Source organism: Zalophus californianus, chromosome 4, assembly GCF_009762305.2.
Source record: "Zalophus californianus isolate mZalCal1 chromosome 4, mZalCal1.pri.v2, whole genome shotgun sequence".
Classification (NCBI taxonomy): Eukaryota; Metazoa; Chordata; class Mammalia; order Carnivora; family Otariidae; genus Zalophus; species Zalophus californianus.
Genome location: NC_045598.1, coordinates 27,569,683 through 27,586,650, shown reverse-complemented (window position 1 = coordinate 27,586,650; position 16,968 = coordinate 27,569,683). Strand labels below are relative to the sequence as shown.

Below are 16,968 nucleotides of genomic sequence, written 5' to 3'. Positions count from 1 at the left end.
CTATTTACTACCAATGTTAGTAATTATAACAATAAAATAATTCAGGACTCCCTTAGGAGATTCATGTCCTGAAATCATCATTTCTGACACAAATACAGCTTCTTATCAAGACTTCTGACCACAGATGGACAGAAAAGGAACAGGCAGAAGTTTGAGCCAGGAAGCACAGGGAAGAGTCAGAAAGAAGAGACCACAGATCGAATCTTGGTCCCTTGTGGGTAGGGGAAGGTAGGCAGCTAGGGTCCTTCCCACCCTTCCACCCATACACCCAACCCTCCTTACTTGAGCACCTCTTCTCGACACTGTTTTTGGGGTGCGAAGCAGGCGATGGCCCAGACTTTGATCTCAATCCCATTGTAGAATTGTTTCCCCCGCATGTCCCAGACACCCTGATTAGGTGTGGCAATGGCCCGGTTCTGGGGATAGGCAGAGGGGGTGCCCAGGTGAGCCTCAGTAGAGCCAGGTGAGTAGGGGAGCAAAAGCCCCTGGTTATATAAACCCAATTCCCCCCTCCCATATGCCCTAGAGATGTTGTCTGGCCCTGACCCTGCTCACCCGGCCGCCGTACTGCAGGATGGGGGCCGGCAGCACTCGCCCCGTCACCTCCGTCATGTCATCCTTCACTTTGATCCCAAATTCCTGGATGTAGGGATCTAGATTATAGCTGGCATTCTTCATCTGCAAGACAAAAGAAGGGGATCTCAGGAGAGTAGCAGCTTGGCAATACTGCTCACCCTCTGGGTCCCAAGGAGAAAGCCCTGAAGAGCAGCTGGGGCTGGCAAGTAATAGCCCTAAAAAAAGGTGGGAAAGTGGAAAGTGAAGTAAGTGGGAGTGGATAACACAGGGAAGTAATACAGGAGGGAAAAAGAAATAGGAAGCCAAGTAGCTACAGGGTCAAGAGCAAGAGCAGTCCTATGGAATCCCAGGCAACAAATCCAGACTTGTGTTCTCCTGAGGATCCTGCCAAGGCAGAAAAGCATCTATGCTACCAGGGGCCCCAATGACTGAGCAACCAAGCATACATTTCTCTGCAGCCCTACTGACCAGGCGGCTAATCTCCTCCTGTCTGTCTGGGGCCGACCTAGCTGTAGCCTTTATCATGGTCGAAGTCTGGTTGTCGGTCAACTTCTTAATGCAGCGCTGCCCAGCCACAATGTTACAGACCTGAGGAAACGAGAAGGACAGGTAGCTCTGGCTTGAGTACAGTCCACCCTGTACCCAGAGCCCCACAATAAGGGAAGAGACCTTGGCTGTCAGCCCTGGGAAGGGGACTGCAAAATCTCTTGTGCAGAGACAGGTAAGTTAGAAAATATCCATGTGCAATACAAAAGGCAATATAGCCACTTTGTCATTAACAGATTGGGATCCAGAGCCAGATCTGGGCTCAGGTCTCATGTTAACTGGGAAGAACAGTAACAATCTCATAGGGTTGTTCAGAGACTAAATAAAATAAAGCACTTAAAGGACTGTGTACAGTTCTGGAACACAGTAGACACTCAGTAAACTCTAGCGTAAATTATTATTTACCAAAGGACCCAGTATAGAGCTCTTCTGAATACTAAAAAACTAAATACACACAAACTGGATTCCTAAGGTAGCAGATAGCCCTCTTCAATGGTGACAGGCAGTCAGTTGCTCCTCTGCAACCCACCGGGAGAACTTGGAGATGGCTCTTAACTCTTGAGCCCCAGCCTACAGATGATCACTAAGCCCTAAAATCAGTCTGTGTTGTCTGACAGCGTCCTCTATTGGTGTGAGGAACATCCTGCCATGCATTCCTGTTTTAGGCCCAAGAGAACACAGAGGAAATCAGAAAAGACTTTCTAGTGAAGTACAAGACTTCCATTCCCCGATATACTATATTCAGGATGCTATGAACAGGAAGTCTGTTGGCAGAGTACAGAAAGCCAGTAGGTTGGGAAGGCTTGAGTTTGAAGTCCAGCTTTGCCATTTCTAGGTGATAGTACCTTGGGCAGGTCCCTTAACTACTCTGAGACTCTGCTTCTTTAATTTCAGTCATGGGATAAAACACTAGCTGTCTATGAGGTTGTTGTGAGGAGTTAGACAAAATGAAATATATAATTTGTTCCCATAGGGCCAACACTATGTAAGTACTGGTTTTCCTCCTAATTTCCAAATTTTATTTTTGAAAAATGGCAGGGAAAACCAGGACAAGGTCACCTGCTCTTAAATTCCATATCCCAAAGAATATACAAATTAGTCGATTCAATTAATAAAAATCCAGCATTGTTGGGCGCCTGGGTGGCTCAGTTGGTTAAGCGACTGCCTTCGGCTCAGGTCATGATCCTGGAGTCCCGGGATCGGGTCCCGCATCGGGCTCCCTGCTCGGCAGAGAGTCTGCTTCTCCCTCTGACCCTCTCCCCTCTCATGCTCTCTATCTCATTCTCTCTCTCAAATAAATAAATAAAATCTTTAAAAAAAAAAATCCAGCATTGTTAATTTAGGAGGTTGCCCTCTTAAAAGCACCTTAAAGTTGTAGCACTCTTGACAGATAATTTCAGCTACAGAATCAACATTAGGAAAAAACTAAAGCAGGGATGTGGAGAAATTGGAACCCTATGCATTGCTGGTGAGAATGTGAAATGGTACAGCCACTGTGGAAAACAGTATGGTAATTCCTCAAAAAATTAAACGCATAATTACGATATGATTCAGTAAATCCGTATGTGAGTATGTACTCAAAAGAAATGAAAGCGGGGACTAGAATATCTGTACACCTATATTCATAGCAGCATTATTCATTATAGCTAAAAAAGTGGAAGCGACCTAAGTGTATCCATCAATGAATGAATGAATGGATAAAAAAAATGTGGTATATATACACAAGAGAATAGTATTTAGCCTTAAAAAGGAAGAAAATTCTGACACATGCTACAATATAACAAACCTTGAAGACATTATGCTAAGTGGAATATGCCAGTCAAAAAAAGCCACATATTATATAATTCTATTCATATGAAATGTCCAGAATAGACAAATGCACAAAGACAGAAATAGATTAGTGATTACTAAGGGCTGATTTGTGGAGAGGAGGAGTGTAAGTGACTACTAATGGGTATAGGTTTTCTTCTGGAGATGACGAAATGTTTTAGAATTAGATAAGAGTAATGGTTATACAACTCTGAACATACTAAAAACCACCGAATTGTACATTTTAAAACGGTAAATTTTATGGTATGTGAATTATATCTTGATAAAGTTATTCTAAAAAGCAAAACAAAAGAAGTCCCCCCTGGCTATAATAGCCTACATGATTAGACCCTGCACTTCTCTCTGAAATCATCCCCTATTGCTTTTCCCCTCATATAATACACACCAGCCACTAAGGCCTTCTTATCTCTTAAAAAAATCCAACCTCCTTGTTTCTTTAGAGCCTTTGTTCTTACTATTTACTTCCTGCCTGGAAGGATCTTCCCTCAAGTTATTAAAGGTTGTTTCTATCATAACTTAGGACTCAAATGTCTCCTAAAATAGACCCTCCCTGACCATAATAACTAAAGTTGCTCTCCAAGCCCCTCCTCCCTTACTTCTGTCCCCTTAATCTGTTTTATTATTCTTATACCACTTACAACTATTTGAAACTATCTTATTTATTTATTGTCTATCTCCCCCTTCTAGAATGTAAGCTCCACGACAGCAGGGACCTTCTCTGTCTTGTTAATCTCTGCATTTCCAGCACCTAAAAGAGCATATGACACACAGCATGAGCTCAATTTATATTTGTTAAATAAACAAATGATAATAAGAATAAAAATATGTCATTATGTAAATTATTCACCTTGGAAACTAATGCTTAAACAGAAGTAATGTTAATTTGCTAAAAATCTTAGCTTGCAGTAGATACTAACTAAAGCCTATCTACTTAGCTGGGACTGTCCCTGAAGACTCCTGTTTACACCTCAAGAAAACATACTATCTTCATCCCACTTTCCATGCATCAACAGCTATTAACTAAAGTCAGAGTTCTTGGGTATTGGGATCTTATCTCCCCTCAGCCTAATTCCTTCTGGTTAGTTCTGAAATCCCAGAAGCTCACGGAAGGCTTGAGCTTTGGTCCCAGCTATCTGATTCCTGCTGTGGAAACAGAGTAAGATGTTATTCTAGGTTAGTGCTTCTCCAACTGTAATGTTCATATGAATCCTCTTTGGATTCTGTTAAAAGACGATTTTGATTCAATAGTTCTAGGTGGAACCTGAGATTCCGCGTTTCAAACAAGTCCCACTCAAGGAATACCTGTTGCTGTTGGTCTACTGACCACACTTGTAGTAGTACTGGACTAAACAATGAAGAAGTCAGCAGTAGTTTCTCATTAGACATTTTGGCTAGTGTATACCAAAACAAATATAGCCCAATCGTTCTGCATTTATATTCTATGACTTAAACAGCATTTCTATTCTTTAACTGCAGGATTTTAAAGGTCTGCTAAAGCATAAAACTATGATAAATCTTGGGCCTAAAACCTTTTCAAAAGGAACACATTGATCATCACATTGATAACATGAATAGGATTCACATTATAGCTAACAGGTATCTCCCATTTTCTGGAAAATAAGGTATACTTGTATCTCTAGGTCATTTAGGATCCCCAGCTGCAGGTAAGAAAAATTAGAAGTTAAGACAGGGTAAGAGAAATAAAAATTAAAATGAATGTGGATACCTGAAATCTGTCATGAACAAACTACTTATTTATTAAACATAAATACAGCTTTCACCTTTGCCTGGCAGTCCTAAAAGAACATGAAAGCAGGATGGGGAATAACGAAAGAAATTAGCAGGTAAGAATGAGGCCTACAATTCACAGAATGACCTCATACCTCTCAGAACGTTAATTTTCCAAACTTCAAAATGAGAATGAGAGACTACGAATGGAAGAACAGACCTCTCATGATCAGTGTGCAGGTACAATGCTTGTTCTCCAACCCAGCCATTACTTGGCAGCCTCACCTCTAAGGGCAGGTAGGTATGCTTTTGTTCCTGGCCAACTTGCAGGCAGGGCAGATGGGGATACTTGAGCTGAAGGTTATATTTCTGCTTGAAATACTGTGCCACTGTGCACTCCACAGTTTGTCCACTCTCCAGCTGCAAGGGAAACCTGTTTGGGGAAAGGGAAGGAAGTGTCAGAGCCCAGCATTCAATCCCAACTCTTTAGACTTACAACCATGGGAAGCCCCAGACTTGGCTTCATCCCTATCCAGCCTCTTTGAGCACTGCCACTCATGGGAAAGCAGGCCATACACAGCTCCAAGAGTGAAGACAAAAGATTTAAGAGGCAAGTTCCACAACGCTCAAGACCATATCTGACATATGCATTTCTAAGGCTGAGCATAAAGTCCAACACACAGCAGGTACTCATAGTCCAGTAGTCTGAGGTCAAGAAAGTAGATGGAATCAATGACAGCTTCCCCAAGGTCTAGCCCAGGAGCCCTGCTTTCTTTTTCAGGAGGAAGAATAAGTTGTGAGAGATCCTAACATTTACAGAACTGAGATAGTAGTCCAGAGAAGACTCCTGTTCTACAGTAAAGGCCCAAGGAGGAAAGGTGGAGACCAAGAAGGTAAAAACGTTAAGGAGAGTATGAAGGATCTGGGAAGTTTGGAGGAGGGATACCAAACTCCCACAGCTTATCTTTGAAAACAGGGCTCATCCTCAGGGCTGGTAGGGGTTGGAGAGAGGGAGGGGAGTGAAAGAAGTATGTTGAAATATCAGCCCTCTTCTACCAAGGTATGGCTTAGCAGCCTGTCAACTCACGTCTGATGGCTGGCAGGGCGGCGGGTAACATTACACACACGGTATTTCCTCTTCATCTGTCCACAGTGGGTCACTTCCACCTTTAGGCCTGGGATACACACACTGCTTGTCAGGGTTGGAAAAGGCTGCTCATGCGCCCAGGCTTGGCCTCTCCCCTGGACATATCCCAAGTAGGACTAAAGACAAAATGGTGCTGTTTCCCTTCCCCACTTGGTTGGGTCCTCACCTTTGATCTCCTTGGTGAAACGCACACGCTGAGAGTCTGTGAGGGGCTTGGGCTGCTCATCTATGTTCCTGATGTCCAGCACCTCACACATGAACTCAATCACCGGCTGTGCCTTGTAGAAGGCAGTGGCTGAGACTGTGGGGACAGGGCAGATATAGCTCAGCTCAGGTTTGGTCTTCCAGAATAAATGGAGGCACTGCTCTTCACACCCTCTTCCTTATAGGGCATTGGGATGGGAGGGGGGGTCCCAAGGGCTAAAGGGATTAGACTAGGAGTATGGTTGCAGAGCTGGGAGGGATGAGGCTGGGAGTGTGGTCACTGGACTCAGGGTGCCCCTGGCTCCATAGCTCTCCCCACTCACCATCAATGTTGAGCATCATCTTCCACATGGCAGGGCGCACAGACTGGTGAAAGCCGAACCAGACCTCGCGCCCACCCCCCAGCGGGTGGTAGTAGCCCTCAGGCGGTGAGAAGAAGGAGCGGCCCACAGGGGTGTACCTGGCAGGGACAGGCAGAGAACTGGTCCCTCGGGCACAGGCCCCCACCCTGTGAGGCATCCTGGGCACGGAGGAGCCCTGGCCTGGAAGGCAGGACACCAGGGCTTTAATTCCAGCTCTGATCCTTTACTAGTTGTATGACTGACCTTGTGCAAGTCTATCTTTTCTCTGTCCTGCAGGGACAGATGGGGTGGAGGTCCAAAGATATCTATAAGGGCCAGGGCCAAGGCTTTAAACCACCTAAATGTATATGCATACCGCTTGGCATATGGTAGGGCTTCAGTGAATGTTTTATTTGAGAGGCATACTGTGGGCCCTTAGTATGTGCTCATTCCCCACCTCCCCGCATAGCAATTCTGCCACCACTAGTTGCCCAGATACTAACTAAACCCAGTACCTCATGGATGCCAGGTGCCTCATGGCCACATCCAGGGCTTGCACAGACTCCAAGGGAACAGGGATCTGGCCACTGACCAGGGCCTCATGCAGCATGCGCCAGCTAACAATAGCTAGCCACTTGATGGAGACCTTGAAGATTCGATCCTTCCCTTCCCCAGGGATTGTCACCTCAAAGTCAACCTTCAGAAGAAAGGAGTGAAAGACTGCCAATGCTTTCCCACAGTCCAACATTCCTTGTCCTGCCCCAGCTGTCCTGCACCACACAGATTTGCCAAGCACCTGCTCCTTAACTGACAGGGGCTCACAATGAAGATCTCAGAGGAAATCCAGACATTTAGTCTCTAGCTACCTTAGCTCAGTATTTCTATCCTTCTCAACTTAGCAGAAGTCCTTTAGATCTGTTTTAAGTCTTATCTCAGTCTGTTTGGGACAGGGACAGACATACGCTAGGCTAAATAAACATCAGCATCTACCCATTCCTCACCCTAAAACACACTTTCTCATCAGAAAAGATGAAAGGAATTTCTGGACCGCCAGACTCCAAATAGGCTTATATGAGTTCTGTACCACCCCAGACACCTGCCACAGGTCTAGCCTGACTCCCAGCTTACCCGTTCATTGCCAATGGGCAGTGCTGTGACAGTGTAAATGTTCTTCTTTCCATCATACACGGGCTTGCGATCACCAAAGATCTGAGGCTTGAAATGCTGGACCATGTATTCCACCACTTCCCTGTGGGGGATAGGAGCAGCCTATAGGAGCTGAGAGACTACTACTACAAGTTTCTGGAAGCAATTCGATGTTCAGGTAATGTCCATCCCCTCCTAGCAGCTACTCTAATCTCCTCTACTCTATGGTAGTGCTTCTCAAACGTCAACATTCATATGAATCACCTGGAGATTTTATTAAAATGCAGATTCTAATTCAGGTCTAGAGCACCTGAAATTCTACAGTTCTAACAAGCTATCAAGTGATGCTTCTAGTTCTCAGATCAACAAGGCTCTAAAGGATCTGAAAGAGTAGGTACATGTGCCTTCTGAGCGGGGCGGGGGGGGGGGGGGGGGGGCGCAGGCAGAGAGGAAAAGCACTCATTCCCAGGGTTTATCTAGAATCAGGAACAAAATCCAGGCTGCTCCAATCCCCAAGCTGAGACATAAAGAAGGTAGATGAGGAAAAGATATGAATTGGAATAGGAATAAACTGTGGAAGAAGAACTCCATCTCTTCCATGTCTCTGAAGCCCTTAGTCCCACAACCCCATTATCACTCCGTTATCATCTCTTTCTTGATTTCACTTCCTCTCCTCTGCCACTATGATCCCAGAGTGTCCATTTATCCTTCAAAATACCATTCCATCCAACTCTCTGACTTCTTCTCTTTCAAAGCTCTTGAATACTACTGGATTTAAAAAACTCAAATTATACATTGTAAATAACTGTAAACACGTGGTTTCAATCCCAATTAGGCTTTAGTGCTACCAAACAATCTTTTCCATATCCCTGATCAGTTCCATCCCTCATAGACTGTGTCAAACTTTCTCCTCTACCCTCTAACTGCAGAACCCATTCCTACCTCCAGTCAAAAATCAACTTTAATGACTCTAAAAAGAGAGTGCAAGATAGGCAAGGCCACCTTCAAGTTCTCAGACATACAAACATATTTATATATGTACACCTCTTTTCTTTTCCCCTCACACTTGAAATGTCCCTTCCATATATAATTTTTAAATATATGAAAATTTGGGGCGCCTGGGTGGCTCAGTTGGTTAAGCGTCTGCCCCTTGGCTCAGGTCATGATCCCAGGGTCCTGGGATGGAGCCCTGCATCGGGCTCCCTGCTCAGCAGAGAGCCTGCTTCTCCTTCTCTCTCTGCCTGCTGCTCTGCCTAACTGTGCTCTCTATTTCTCTGTCAAATAAATAAATAAAATCTTAAATAAATAAATACATGAAAATTTGCTCAACTTCACTCAATAGAGAAACACAATTTAAAATTAAACCAAGATTAGGGCGCCTGGCTGGCTCAATTGGTAGAGCATGCAACTCTTGATCTCAGGGTTGTGAGTTCAAGCCCCACACTGGGCACAGAGCTTACTTTAAAAAAATTAAAAAATAAGTAAGTAAAATTAGCCCAAGATATAATTTTCTACTTATCAGAATTCCAAAGGTCAAAAAATCCAATACACTGGACTAGTACAGACAGGGAAAGAGGCACTGATACTGTGATGATGGGAGTATAAATTGGTACAACTTACCTTAAAAGAAAAACAAACTGGTAATATCTCCAAATTTTTCAATGCCAGCAATTCTACTCCTAGAAATTTATCCTATAGATACATTCATATTTGAGTGCAAAAATGTATCTACATTTAATAATATTCAACAGTTTCACTTTTGTAGCAAAAGTTTAGGTTAAAGCTAAGTGTTCCTCAATAGATTTATTAATTAAGTTATAATACATCCTTTCAATGGAATACCCATCAAGCTATGCAAAAGACTGAGGCAGATATGCATGATCTGATATATAATGTTCAGTGGAAAAAAGGTACAAAACAAGGGATATAGAATTCTATATTTTGTGCATTGTTTTTGTTTTTTTTTTTAAGATTTTATTTATTTATTTAGAGAGGGAGAGTGACAAGCAGGGGGAGCAGCAGAGGGAGACGGAGAAGCAAGGAGCCCGATGCGGGGCTCGATCCCAGGACCCTGAGATCATGACATGAGCGGAAGACAGACACTTAACCAATTGAGACACCCCAGCGCCCCTATTGTGCGTTTTAAAAATGTTTTATATACACATATGCTTGCATATGCAAACAAAAACATACGGAAACATACTCAAGAATGGTAACAATGAATGCCTCTAGGGAAAGGGACTAGGGGACTGGAGACCAGGGTAACAGGAGATATTTTTGACTGCTGCTCTTTTTGTAATATTTTATTTATTTATTTTTACTTTGTGCATATGTAGTTTTCAAGTAATAATGAAATAAATTAATTTTGAAAAGAAATATTGCTTCAGGGCACCCAGATGGCTTAGTCGGAAGAGAATGTGACTCTTGTTCTCGGGGTTGTGAGTCTGAGGTCCATATTGGGTACAGAGATTACTTAAAAATAAAATCTTTAAAAAAACAAAAAAAAAAGAAATATTGTTTCTTCTAAGGCTAATTCCTCCAACTCTGTGTCCTATAACGTCTTCCTGCGTTAGCAATGAGTGGGAACGCATTCCTCTTCTTTCTGTCCTGTACCTTTAACTAGCTGCTTCTCCCGTTTATAAGCATATCCGTGTCTCATTCTTAAAAACTTTTCATTCATTCATTTTAACAAATATTGCAATGCGCAATGCATTGTACTTGACCCCTATAAATCCTCTCTAACCAACATATTCTCTCTCTCCTCATGCTTCACTGTCAAGCTATGTAGAAAAGGCTACCTGCTCTCACTATCCCTACCACTTTACCTTCTACCTATTCCTCAACTCACTGTAGTTAGATTACTAGCCCAACTACTCTGCTGAAACTGCTTTGCAAAAGGCACCAATTATCTCCTAGTAGCCAAATTCAATGATATTTTTCAGCGTTTACCTTACCTGGAATCTCCTCCTCAAAACCTTCCTTGAATCTGGTGATACCACCCTCTACCAGTTTTCTCTGGACACTCTTTGAAGATTCTGAGACTCAGGAAAGTAAAGACTCCTGGACTTGGTAGCTTAGATGTCCATCACTTACCGGTTGACTCTGCGAGGACACTTATCCGGCTTGATATCCACCTCGTAGTGGTAGACGTCAATCTTAGGGATGTCCACCTCAAAGTAATTGGCCAGGAGCTTGATTGGTTTCCCCACAGTGCCAATGCCTGGCCGGCGAGGTGCCTGGAACACCTGCTGCAGGGGGGGCAGGTAGGCGCCCGCAGCTACAAGATAAAGAGGCTGGTGAGGGCAGAGTCTAGCAATCTCCTTATCATTCTGATCAGAGAAGGCACAAGGCCTCCCAGAACAGGAACAGGAGAGTATAGGGGAAGGCTCTTTCCTGCCTACCCAACTCAAATGAGGGGTTCCACTGGCTCAGACAACCCATGTTCATTTTTTTCAAACCTCTCTCCAGTTAGGAAAATTATCCTTCTTGTCTCTCTTCAGTTCATCAAATGAATACTTAATACGTTTCTATTACATGTTAAGTAGAGGAACTAAATCTGGCTCCCAATGATAAAACTTTCTAGGGGCGCCTGGGCGGCTCAGTCGTTAAGTGTCTGCCTTCGGCGCAGGTCATGATCCCAGGGTCCTGGGATCGAGCCCCGCATTGGGCTCCCCGTTCAGCGGGAAGCCTGCTTCTCCCTCTCCCACTCCCCCTGCTTGTGTTCCCCCTCTTGCTGTGTCTCTCTCTGTCAAATAAATAAATAAAACCTTTAAAAAAATAATAAAACTTTCTTTCTCGTACTAGATTAAGACACCTGCCTCCACCAGGTATCTAGCAGACCAAGTATGCTTCTCTTCTCTGCCAGCCAGATGCTCACTTCACTCATCACCATCCTGAACATGAAATAGCAACATCTTAATGCTCCTATGCAATGCAGGCAGGAGGAAGATCCAAAGGTCAGGCTAGGGGGATGTGAGGGAGACAATGTTTTAGAAAGGACTAAGGCAACTGAATGGCTGAGGATGGAGAGACAGAAAAGTAGAAAAGGCTTAAAAAATAAAGTCTGGAGACAAAAGAAAGGAGAGAGGCTGAAACAGGGAGCTGACAAAGAGGCCACAACTGGAAATCACAGCAGAAAGAGGCTTGATCTAGGACGGAGGGAAGGCTGGAGTTAAGGCCTGGGCAACATATAGGTAAGAGTTGGAAGCTTGAGCAAGAAGCAAGGCTGCAATTGGGGAGACAAGAAAAAGTTCAAAAGAAGAAAAAGCTAGGGAATGAAGACAGGAAGAAGACAGGAGAATGAGCCATGAATAGGCTAGAGTGGAGGACTTGGGAAGGAGAGGCAGCCTTTAGCATGCTGGAGAAGAATAAGATACTGGCTCTGAGAAGGAGAATAAGGTACTCTGCACAGCCACAGTTCCTTCCACACAGAAAGCCCAGACAGTAAAAGAAGGGATCAATTTCAAGATAGAGCAGGCCCCTGGGAAAAGGCTAGGGCAGAGCCAGCTTCTACTACTTTCTCCTCTCTTGCCACCAGCTAGATTGCTGCCCCTAGTTTTATTTTCTAGCTTGAGGGAAAAGGGAGGAAAAAGGGACACTAAGAGAAGCCTTTGTCCACAGCTATTATTGTCCTTTGCTAGTAGAGGACCAGCCCAGGTGGGAGGAGAGAGGGATAAACCAGCCCAGAACCTCCCATCACCGTAGCTCTGCTTTCACAGTCCGCCAGGCTGGGGGATGGGGCATATCCTCAGCTGGGGGGTCAGGAAGAGGTCAGAACCATTCACGGGAGGGGCATGCTTCCCAGAGCTAAGCTGCTACATCTCCTTCTAACCACCTGTCAAGCCCAGCCCCACACTGCAGACAGGGAAACGCAGACAGAAATGAAGGCTCAGCCTGGGTGGAAAAGGCCTTCAAGGACTCAGCTACATGGGGAAGTGAAAGCCTAACCACTAGCATCTGGGTGCCTACCCCAGAAAGAGCTGGACAGAAATTGCACACAAGCAATAGATAGATGCAAACACATAGTGAGACACATTCCTGTCATACACACCCAAACACACACTTAGACCTAGATAGTTTACCTTTATATACATACCCCTCACCGCCCTAGATTGAGTTCTTCAAGAGCAGGGACTGTATCTTGCCTCCTAGCATATAGGAGGTGTTCAACATACAGATATTAAATGAATGAACAAAAAGATCCACAGATACATCACAAAGAACACACATGCATACACAGCACACAAACACCTGCAAACTGTTCAAAAACAATTATAAACCCTGCACAAGATAAACATCCTGGTGGATATAAGAGATACCCTTCCCCTCCCCAAGTTTTTACATTCCATTCACCTCCTTAGCCTTCCAGGCTGAATAATCGTTTGAATTCTTGGGAAAAAGACATCCCCTAGAGCTCGGGGGGTGGGTAGAAATGATGGGGGATGGGACAAACACTCTAACCTCAAAGGCTTCCCTTCCCCAGAAATAGGACCACACATCAAATTCAGCCTTAGGCACCCTCCACTCCAAGGAGGCTTTGGGAAAACAGGGGAACCCCCACCTTCCCCTTCATCCCCAAACTAGGGAAGGCAAAAGGGAGACCCTCTCTCACATCCCATCCCCCTGCAAGCCTTAGAGCTGTACAAAGTCCCCCCTGCCCCCAGCTTTTAGTCTGAGAAAGGGAGACACTTCCCTTCAAACCCAGACAGGGACAGACGGCCACTTTGTGATGCAGATGAGGGCCCCAGCACTGAGGACAAAGCTTGGGCCTTGGGGGAAAGGGGCGGGGCCCTTCCTTGCAGACAAAAGCAAGGAGGGAGGGGCCATGAAAAGGACACTCCCCCTCCCCCATCCCCAACCAGCCCTGAGAAGGAAAAGTAACAGAGCTGAAAGGCCTGGCTCAGGGATTCCTTCCCTGCAGTTTTGAGGCCCACATACCTCCTTGGGAGCCAGACTGCCTATTCAAAATACAAACTCAAGGCTGGGTTAGCTGTCCAGTAAGGAGAGACTAAGCCAACCTCTCCTAAAAAAAATTTGTCCACACGTGAGTATACAAAAATTACTAAATATCCATATATGTGCTTAACCATTTATGTTTACACTGGAATGTGATTCAGTTCAATTACTAAATGTATACTTTGTGTCAGGGCCTAGACACTCACTGTTTCCACAGATAAATTAGATATTACCTCTACCCTCCTGGAGCTCTCAATCCAGTATATGTGCTTAGAACACACCTGAGCACAGAAAGCACATCAGGACATAGCCCAGTGAAGCCACCACCAGTACCTTCAGTTTTGTGTACTGTGTCCTCCAACTTCCAAGAGAATAGTTTGGGCCTAAGAAGGAGGCAGTTATGGGGTCCCTCCATTCACAGCTTCCAGACTGAATTCCAGTTACACCTTTTGATGAGGCAAAGCCTGTCCCATCAGGCTACAGCCAACTCCAGATACCAGGCTCTAGTCCCTTCCCTAGAAGCTTATCTCTTGTAACAAGCAAAAAAGTCAGTTTATTCATCCCTCCAGAGTCCATTAGGAATTCATCAGAATGAAATCATTAGCAGTCTAGTATGAGTGCCGGCTCCTAGCAATCCATCTGGACCTCTGTGACCTACTCCTACTCTATGTAGAACACAGGTTGCTCAAATAGTCTCCAGCCTAGAAAACCAGGAGAGTTCCTAGAATGGAGAAAGAATCCTAAGGGAAGGAAAAATGGTTTTCTGAAGTCAGTTGCTCCCTGTGCTCTTCATGAAGACCTACACAGCCTTTACAAGGTCGTTTTTGTTTGGGGGAAAAGTAGTCACTAAGTACTTATAGATCACTAAATGGATGAGCTGAGTAAATTGGTAGGAACTTGGGGGGGTGGGGTAAGATCTGGCATAAAAAGAATGATTCTTCCACCGGCAATGAAATTCATGTCCCGAACAGAAATCCTATTCCCCGGCCCCTGGGTGGCTCAGTCGTTAAGTGTCTGCCTTCAGCTCAGGTCATGATCCCAGGGGAGCCCCGCATCGGGCTCCCTGCTCAGCAGGAAGCCTGCTTCTCTCTCCCACTCCCCCTGCTTGTATTCCTTCTCTTGCTGTGTCTATCTCCCTCTGTCTCTGTCAAATAAATAAATAAAAATCTTAAAAAAGAAAGAAAGAAAGAAAGAAATCCTACTTCCACCCCTAGAGCAAATGGAAGGAGGTAGTGAGACAAGACCTAAAGGATTCCCAGGTCCAGAATGCTCCTCTGATCAAAGGGTAAGAGACCTAGGACACAGGAGGTGCCACCATCCCACAGCCCATCCTGGAGACTCTGATCTTGAGGTAGCCCTACCCCAGTCTCTCCTCTGTTCTCATCTTTCCCAGCCTCTCTCTGATTGCCTGTGAATAAGAAGTTAAGGCTATCACCTGGGACTCACCAGGGTGAAACCTATAAGTTCCCCCGCCCCCAAACAACTTACTTGTGACAAAAGGCTAACTTGGCAACCTTGGGTCTAATAACATGGCCCTGACAGTTTCTGGGGAGCAGACAGAAGAAAAAGAAAAGATACCTAGTGGGGGATAGACCCACAAAAAATATTAAAGAATAGAAAGAGACTAGGCTGTCACCTGAGGAGACATTTCAATGGAAAAATCATTATCTTTGGATTAAAGTATCCCATCTCTACAAAGTATTGGACCAGAAATGAGGAAACCAGGCAGACAACCCCTTCCAGGTAAACCTGGTCCTGGCCTTGCTCCCTCAGTAACCAACACCTTTTCTAACTCCTCTCTTCAGGGCGAGGACATTGCCTTGGTCCCAGTCTTTACTCATCCCAGGGGCATAAGGCGGCATTTTGGCAGTTTCTCTCAACCCCTTCTTGGCAAATTGTGACTGAGGGTTTCCAGGATCAAGTGTAAGAGCCCCAAAGATGGGGAAGGGGGCCATTTCTATTTGCACTCTGCCAACTGAACCTTAGAGAATCCGCCCCATCAGCGGGCTCCTTTTTCCAAGCCAAATCGGGTGGGGTGGGGGGATTCGGGCAGCCACGCCCCCACCACTTCGGGCTGCCACTTCCAGCTGCCACCTCCGCGCATGCTCGGGCGCCTCCGCTCCAGCTCCCCAGACTCACGGGGGGGAATCCCGGGACTGGATCCCCACCCACCGCCCCCTGACCCTCGCCCCCGCGTCAGGCCCGGCTAGGGCGGAGCTCACAGCCCAGCTCTGGCGCCTTCTCCCAAGAGACACTAGCCTAGCCCCCGCCCCCCGGCAAGCAGCAGCGCTGCGCCCATCTGTGTCGACCCCCTCCTCTCCTGGACACCTGGAGCCCGCCCCCTGCCACCTGCCGGGCCTGTCCCTAGGCCTCCCGGGATCTCCGGGAGTCCTTACGTGCGTTCAGGCCCTTCTCCCAGATTACTTCCCACCTCCAGGAGTGCATACAGCCTCCTTTCATAAACAGCCCCCTTCTTAGGGCTTCCTTCACAAGGTTTCCCCCGGAACTGCATACAGCCCCCTTCAAACTGGGCCCCCCATCCCATAAGAGCCCCTCTCCGCACTCAGGAAGCCTTTCCTCACTCGGAAATCCTGTTCTTCACGCGGGAGTCCCCCGGTCCTTGGAGCACGCACCGTCCCCCACTCCCGGGGGCCCTTACCTGCTCCCGAGGGTCCCGCTTCCATCCCATATACCCGTGCAGAGGTCAGGCGGCCCGGAGACTGTGGAGTCCAGAGTGAGGGGCCTAGGTACCCCGCACTCTAGCTGCTCGGGCTTCCGGGCCGGGCTCGGCACCCCCCCCAAGCCCGGCCGCTCGCGCCGCTGCCCCCGCAGCCTCCGTTGCCGCCGCAGCCGCGGAGCCTGCAGCAGCTCCCCCTGCGAGCGCCCGGCCAGCTGCCAGTGCGCAGGCGCGACCGCCAGGCCCAGGGGGCGGACGGGAACGAGTCAAGCGGGGCGCTCCGACGGCAACAAAGGCCAATGGAGAGGGGCGGGAGCACCGGGGACCCGAGGCAGCGGCCCCTGGCGGTCACCCGTCGCCATGCAGCCCGGCGGGAGGGCTCCGGTAGAGGCGCCGCGGAACGGCGCAGCGGCGTAAGTGGGGTGGGGCGGTGGAGGGGGGTGTCTGCCCCCACCCGCCGCAGCAGCCTTTGGCCGTGTGTCTTTTCCCCAAACAGGTCCCTCCAAACCTACATACAGCCTTCCCCCTTTGCACAGCCACACGCACATTACCGGAACCCCACCTCATTCCCAGACCCCCCTCACACACTCCGAGCGCCCCATCACCCAGGGGCCCTGCCTCCCACCTCTCCTCCCAATCACCCTCATCCTTCAAGCCTCGATTGCAAAGCGACTGCCTCCGCGAAGCCTTTCTCCGTCCCTAGTCACTGAACTCACTGACGCCACCCTCTCTTCCAGGCCGATTGCTGGGCGCTGGGACCACAGACGAAAGAGACCCTGCCTACCCTGGAAGATGTCACAGTCTCAACTTAAGTGCGG

At 46.8% G+C, this 16,968-nt stretch overlaps 1 protein-coding gene across 5 annotated transcripts in view; it reads right to left on the bottom strand.

Moving 5' to 3' along the window:
* AGO1 (argonaute RISC component 1) overlaps nucleotides 1-16,349 on the bottom strand; it is a 37,141-nt gene extending 20,792 nt beyond the window's left edge. For 2 of the 5 annotated variants that reach the window (XM_027605974.2, XM_027605995.2), the window contains exons 1-11: nucleotides 16,133-16,348; nucleotides 10,612-10,795; nucleotides 7,501-7,621; nucleotides 6,888-7,069; nucleotides 6,355-6,491; nucleotides 5,994-6,128; nucleotides 5,768-5,855; nucleotides 4,966-5,113; nucleotides 1,045-1,164; nucleotides 556-678; nucleotides 283-416 (exon numbers count right to left, since the gene is read on the bottom strand). In XM_027605974.2, the coding sequence (XP_027461775.1) occupies nucleotides 283-416; nucleotides 556-678; nucleotides 1,045-1,164; nucleotides 4,966-5,113; nucleotides 5,768-5,855; nucleotides 5,994-6,128; nucleotides 6,355-6,491; nucleotides 6,888-7,069; nucleotides 7,501-7,621; nucleotides 10,612-10,795; nucleotides 16,133-16,157 (1,397 nt within the window). In that variant the 5' untranslated portion in view covers nucleotides 16,158-16,348. Of the gene's footprint in view, nucleotides 1-282; nucleotides 417-555; nucleotides 679-1,044; nucleotides 1,165-4,965; nucleotides 5,114-5,767; nucleotides 5,856-5,993; nucleotides 6,129-6,354; nucleotides 6,574-6,887; nucleotides 7,070-7,500; nucleotides 7,622-10,611; nucleotides 10,796-16,132 lie in introns of those variants that run through there. The other 3 variants (XM_027605984.2, XM_027606003.2, XM_027606011.2) reach the window with 3 other exon arrangements.
* Between the last annotated feature and the right edge of the window lie 619 nt (nucleotides 16,350-16,968).